This window comes from Mesitornis unicolor, unplaced genomic scaffold, assembly GCF_000695765.1.
Source record: "Mesitornis unicolor isolate BGI_N332 unplaced genomic scaffold, ASM69576v1 scaffold30154, whole genome shotgun sequence".
NCBI classification, from domain to species: domain Eukaryota; kingdom Metazoa; phylum Chordata; class Aves; order Mesitornithiformes; family Mesitornithidae; genus Mesitornis; species Mesitornis unicolor.
In genome coordinates this window covers 19,748-26,748 of record NW_010178550.1, presented here as the reverse complement: position 1 = coordinate 26,748, position 7,001 = coordinate 19,748, and the positions used below count along the sequence as shown (strand labels likewise).

Genomic DNA, 7,001 nt, shown 5'->3' with positions numbered 1-7,001 from the left:
TTTCCCTAGAGTGAGTCACTGCGTGTTACATTCTAACTCTTGTTCAAAAGAACTGAGTTCACAGTGGAAAACAATAATGCCTCAGAATAACTTTACTAATACAGTTACTGTCAACCAAGATCTTGCTAAGTGGGGTGTTACGTAAAGATGTAAAATGAAGGATGGAGAGGATATTTGATTAACCGGAAGAAGGCAAAGCAAAATAAACCCCTGCTGCATCTAGGATGCTTAACTCCCATAGTACTAGAAGTTTGTTTCTCTAGCCAAGCTGAGAAACAACTTGCTACTGAAGCTGAATGAGGCAGCTGTGATGCTTTAGAGCTTCTACAAACTACAAAGGACAGACCCACCAGGCCACTTTAAATTGTTTTTTTAATATTCACTCTAGTTTTCTGCTCTAAAGACTGCTCTGAGAAATGGCTTGACATGAGGGCCACACCGTGCCAGGACAGCTGTTATTTGCCACCCTATTGTTTTACTGCTCCTTCCCTGCTTCTCTCTGGTTCCCAGGAGGTGGCAATTTACTGCTAACACATGCAATTTGTGAATTAAGACTACTGCTGTCGTCTTGTCTGTTTCTCACCATGCTCTGGCCCATTTACTTTGCAAGTCCAATGCTTGATTAGTCCATGCAGAAGTGCTTATTCTCCAAAGATAGAAATAATGTTAGAAATTGCAGAGCTAGAGTAAGACTGGGGTTTCTTTCCAATGAATTTCCGATCTCCAAGCCAAAGCTCCTAAAGATTTCAGTGACTCTGAACATTGCTGACAGTAATCACCATTTTTATGGTTAACTAAGTTTCTATTGCTAGCTGCATAAAAACTACACATCTTGTTGGTAGATCCTGCACCAAAGTAATTTCTGTTCCTTTGCATATACCCCTTATGACAGGAATACAGAGCTGAGGAGTTCTTGTCCCTGGACTTCTATTAATAAAACCTACCCTGCACATCTGTGTGTCTGTCCTATATGTAGTCACCTGTCTAAAATGCTACATAAGGCACTTTCCTGCATCCTCATCACTTCTTAGAGCGAGTAAACTTAGCACAGCAGTTTCAATGTCAACAAACCATGTTCTTGCCAATCATTCTGGCAACAGCAGGCTGCTACTCTGAAGGTGAGGATGGGTCTTGCAGCTTTTTAGGTTGGACCTCTGAGTATGCTCCCAGCAATGTCTTCCCCTAACCCTACACCTGCACTCTGTACCTTACAGCAGATATGACTTGGCTTCACCATTACAATAATGCTGCCAATTTGACAGTAAAAGTTGGCTGTTGAAGTCGTGTCAAGCAGGTTTTGACCAATCTCACACGATTGATTCTAAAATGATTTATTCTCTCTATTTTCCAGCTGGTGGGCTTTGTCTACGCCTGTTACGTTGTTAGTGTTTTTACAGAAGAAGAAGACAGCTGTAAGTATTTATCAACAGATCCCATGGCAAAGGTTTTATTAAATTTTATTTCTCTCTCAGATGTTTGTCTGTCTGGCTCAGTTGCCATCAGACTTCTTTCCATCTCTCTATCCATGTGATATGGCACTACGGACCTTTCAAGGTCCAGCTATTGTTACTGCGAGGTTTCTTTCCCCATGTCACCATGTGTTAGCTGTTGTAATTCTGCTATGCTTTCAGTACCAAAAAAAGCTTGGTTTAGGCTTCTCACTCAGACTAAGCTTTAGAGAAACGCAGTAGCTTCTTCTGTTCTCAAGCTTATATAGCTTAAGAATAATGCTAGTGAAATATTACCATTGTAACTAGGAGTACCTACAACAAATACAGCCCAGTATTCAAGTTGGCCACTTGCTGAGTATCACATGCCACAAGCTGAGGATGAAGCAGAGCATGAGATTTCTTGCCAACGACCAACCTGACCACTTAATTTAAAAGCAGAGGAAGTTCTGTAGCTGAATGACAAGAAGGGGGAAGGAGCAGAGTCCCTCATGTTCGGTACACAACTCTTTCAAGTGTCACTATGTTCACTATGATGTGTGTCATGGAAGAGCAAAGACTCGGAGGAATCACTTGGGTCTGTGGGATCTATGCAGATATCCATAGCCTGGTCCTGGGTTATTCTACCCTGCTAAAACTCCCTTTGAGACCAGTAATTTTGCAAACAAAAGAACAGATGCATAGGGTTCAAATAAATGTGAAGTCAGATTTCTTTGACAATGTGTTGGGTCTAGGCCAGTTTACTCCTGGTAAGGATCTGATTCAAAGGCTTTATATCCAAATTTCACTTCTTAAGACATTCACTGGATTTGTGCAAGTAGCTTTGTTGGTTTAAAGAGCAGTTGACATGGATTTTAGCTGATAAACAACAGCTTTGAACTGAATATTTGGAAGTATATGAAGAATGTTGATTTCACAGGAGTGAGATGAGATGCACTGGGTCTCTGACTTGTCTTCATGTTCTTCTGTTGCTTCCTATGTAGCTGAACTCATTCTACTGACTTTATTGATCATTTGTTTAGAGCTTGGCAGGGCACTTAGTGGAAGTGCTACACTATAAGTAATATATTAAAAATTACCATGTTGCTCTTCTGTTAGCTAAATAGCTTGAGATCTGAGCCTCTTTTGAATATTGTAAAGTAATAACTCAATGGAGCTCATTTTTATGGTAGGGATCTGTTAGGAGAGGCAACCACGTGGAAGGAAGCCTTATCTAGAAACACAGAGCTGTTAATTTCAGGACATATTTTTTTTTCAACTAACAAATTCCTTTTCCCTCCCAGTTTCCCAGCTTGGAGTTAAAATGCCAGCTTGAATAATTAACAATGACAAACCATCAATATTTCACACTCACAGTGGTAGATCCTTCCAGTGACCCGAACAAATTTGAGCTGTGTTTTAATTTTCTCTTCCATTTGTGGTTTCCTTTAAATGTTGCTTTGATATGCAGCATGAAGTAATTATAAGTGCTGAGGCACATTAATCAGGAAGCTCACGCTAACGTGATTTTCATGAGAAAACACAGCAGTAGGGATCTACTAATGCTGAATTGTGAGCAAGAATATTTTAGATGTGCTAATGCACTAATATATTGTGACAATGAACCACGGTTAAGGGGTTTTTTTTAAGTGATTTGGATCTTGAGTGCTTCCATAGTTGGGTGCTCGGATGATAGGACTTCAGTTTATTCAAGGTATGAGACAGTTACTGAAAACTGCAATTCTTTAAGGTTTTCTAATTTAGATGTTCCACCACTGAGATAATAGAGTTAGTCTCTGGTTTTCAAAATACTCACACATTTTCGAAAGTGGCTGAGAAAAGGTCTCACTGGAACTATCCCCCAGTTAACTTAGAACCACTACAGATTTTGCCCATTAACTGACAGTTGTTCCAAAATCACAGTATCAGCATGAAGCTATTCATCAAGGTGGAATTTTTAGGAATATGTTGTCCTTGGTGTTCTAAATATATTTTAAGAGGGTTGGTTTTTTTTCCCCTTTCAATAAATATAGTAAATATTTTTTTCTATTTTTTGTTCACTAAAAATACCCAAACTCTTTAGCTAAAATTTAAAATAATAGTGCCACCTTCAGGAAAGAAAAATAAGCAGACATTTATATAGTTAAGATGACTCTCCAGTTACTTTTAAATGGCATTTGGACTGGATAGCTTTCACACTTCCAAACAAAACGCACTAACTTGGCACCAAAAAGTGGTCTAAGCTGGATCTATTTTAATGTTTTTGCAAGGCCTACTAGGTCAGCCACAAATCACACCACATCATACCCCGACTGACCTGGCTATGTTGGCCAGCTCACTAATACAGACTTGGCCTAATTTCAGGGGAACTAAGAAAGACTTGGAAAATTCTTCTACGGTTACCAAGGGAATTTTCACTTTAAACTTTCCTTGGATACTTACATTGCCCTTATGTGAACACTGGAGAGGGGAAGTATTGTTCCTATTTGTATACAATTGAAAGAAACTGAGTTGGCAGAGGGGACGTGAAAAATATCAGAGCTGAAGATAATGAGGTATTTGCAGTTTTCCAAAGCTGCTGTTGTCCATCTTGCAGGAAAGACAAGTGGGACAAGAAAATTCCCCCTTCACTATATAACCTTCATGGGGACTGCTGTGCTGCCAACATCTCTGCTGGCACTCACTCACGAGCCATTCCCCAGTGTCCTTCTTTCAGGACATCGCTGAATGGCTGAGGCTTTGTCAGCCCCATTCTCATGTGAAGTCACAGCATAGTAGCGATGCCCAAGGAGGCCTTCTTGTTTTTCTGGAGTCTTTTGATAGCTCTCTGCTTCAAGTTTTGTGCTAGCTGAATCTCCTCCTTGCAATGCTTGTCCATCCCAAGAGATCTTGAAAAAGAGGTCTACACAGGCAGAGATTTCCACCAGGCAATCCATACCTGAAAAATCATTTTTCTGTTCTCTCACTATTTTTTGTCTTATGCCATGACATGCACCAACTTTTCCTTTCATTTCCTTTCAACTTTCTGGCCATGTTTGTTTATTTATTTGAGTTTTGATTTTTTTTCAGTTGATTTCATTGGTGGATTTGATCCATTTCCTCTCTACCATGTCAATGAAAAACCCACCAACCTTTTGTTCAAGCAGACATACCTGTAAGTATCGTCTCCTGTGCTAAGAGGCTGTGCATGCCTCAGTTTGATGGCTCAAGGGTGCCACAGGTTTGGGTTTTTTTCTTCCTTGCAGGTTGATTTCTCCAGCAGGCTTTTCAGGCATGGAAGGAATGAGCAAGCAGACACCAGAAAGGGGTGAAACCATCTCTGCTCAGCCCCAGGTTGCCGGGGTGATGTTGGTGTTGCCACACTTGGCTTATGGCAGTGTTGTTTGCTAGGAAGCAATAGGGCCGGCTATGGGATGTTATTGTAAACAAGCTACTGGATGCCTTTTCCTTGAAGAAAGCAAAGAAAGGCTTTTCAGCAGTGAATGGTGCCCTTGCAGGTAAAGGTAGGAGCTGTGAGGAGAGAAGTCAGCCTCAGTGGATGCTGAGGGTAAACCATAGTGATAGCAGAACATGGTTCTCAGTCTCAAGGTTAAATTGTGGTCTGTCAGGCAGAGTGTCAAGGACAGGTCTCTACTGTAAAGGTAAAGTTTATGCAACATTTAGTTATTTAAGCTGTATTTCAGCTCTGTGTTCAGTTATAACTGAACTCTGGCCTATATATCCATGCAATTTCGATCACTGGCCAGGCCACGTCTTTTTCATCCTCCAGTAATCCTCTCATGGTAGTGCCACAAAATTTGACTCTGTCTTGGGTATTCTCCCTGTATCTGCTTGTACTTTTAGGGAAGCCGTAGTGTACAAAGCTAACATACAAGTGTGTTAAATTAAACTGAGCACTAGATGGTTTGTATGCAAGATGGCACAGGTTTGCTCCTAAGATTTAATTATTTTTTTTTTAAATTATGTTGCCTACAAGAACAGAGGCTTCTGTGTGTGGTGCATCCCAAGAGTCCAGCTGAGAGCAGGGAGCAGAAAGGGGAGTTGTCCCCAGCAGCTCCTCTCACACCACCAATAGAGATCTATTGTTCAGTTCCAGCTTCTGCTCCCTGATAATCCCTTCCCACTGCTGAAGGCACAAGATCACACTTTCACACAGTTCACTTAAAAGCTGGTTCTTAATGAGATTCTCAAACATAAAAGCCACTATTCTCCATTTAAAGCAGCAATACAATGTGAATTTTTGATACTCCTTAAATCAAGCTGCAAGAAGGCAGTTCAACATGCAGATATTACTTAAAGCAGCTGCTAGGGGAGGTTGCTTTTGGAGAAAAAATGTTACCAGAAAGTCCTGCTAAAAAAGGAGGATGTGTGAGGATGGGGGAGAAAAGTGGGGCGAAGGTAAGAAAAACTGCCTCCAAATAAATTTGTAGATGTGCCCCTCTAACATAATATGGACTTACTACCCACTTTGCCACTGCAGCATGTCACATAAGACCAGGAGAACAAGCCATTTTTGCACTTCAATTCCCTGTAACTTCGGGGGTACAACAGCATTATTAGAAGGGATGCTACAGGAGATTAAATATTGATTTCCCTCTTATTTTGTCACAGTTGGATAGAATTTTCCATAGTCTGCAGAAGTTGTGGGGCTTTAAGCAGCTCCCTGATTTGCTAGCCTGATAAAGCAGTGTGCTGAAGAAACATCACACTCTTACAGTATGGGGCTTGGGCTGTTTTCTTCTTAAAATGACAAATTCTGTTTGTGAAAGAAGCTAGTACTTCATAAATGAAGTTTTCCATTTGGGGAAACTGTAATACAAAGAGAAGACGGCAATGTAAAACTTCCTTACAAGGGTCTCAATAAGATGGTAAGCTACTAATGAAGGCCACAGATAAATTTGTTCTTCAGACTATCACTTACCTATTGACAGCTTCTGTCAGCACAATATAACATTTATTTCTGGCTAACAGGTGATGAAAACAGCTGCTGAGCAGTAGATAAGGTGACCATCTATAAATTTCACAGCAACCATCAAATACCAATTTATTTATTTATTTCAGCCTAGCTCTTGCCTTTCTTCCACATGTATGAATGGGAGTGAGAGGAGAAACTTTTACTTGCTTCTCAACCAATAATGCCATGGAGTTTTGCAGTCTGGGGCACCAAGTGCCAGATGCCCTTGTTCTGCTGTGAAAATCATTTCATGATGACTGAAGGCATTTTTTTTTCTTTTTTTATATCCTGTTCAAGAAGATGCAAAACAACAAATACACCTAACTTTTCAAGGTTAAGGTTATAGAACAGCTAGGGGTCAGGAACATGGACTTCGTTTTTAACTCCTTTTTGTTGAAGGAAATGCTGAATGAAACAAAATCTATCCTACAACTGCTATTTTGGACCTAACTGCAACCATGAACTTTCATTTTAGGATGGCATCACCCCATTGTCAGTAGCCAGCTGCTCTCCCCATAATGCACTTACCCTGTTTCCACAATAACAGGATCACTTTCCTTCATTCCCTAATGGAATTATCCTATTCTCTCCAGTTTTATCTGTCCTTTTCTGAGGAGATC

General features: G+C 40.5%; 1 protein-coding gene across 1 annotated transcript in view; it reads left to right on the top strand.

The window, feature by feature from the left end:
- NKAIN4 (Na+/K+ transporting ATPase interacting 4) overlaps positions 1 to 7,001 on the top strand; it is a gene marked incomplete at its 5' end in the record, with an annotated part of 25,723 nt that overhangs the window by 15,695 nt on the left and 3,027 nt on the right. The window contains 2 exons of the mRNA XM_010182499.1: positions 1,352 to 1,412; positions 4,497 to 4,581. Coding sequence (XP_010180801.1) covers positions 1,352 to 1,412; positions 4,497 to 4,581 — 146 coding nt within the window. The remainder of the gene's footprint in view (positions 1 to 1,351; positions 1,413 to 4,496; positions 4,582 to 7,001) is intronic.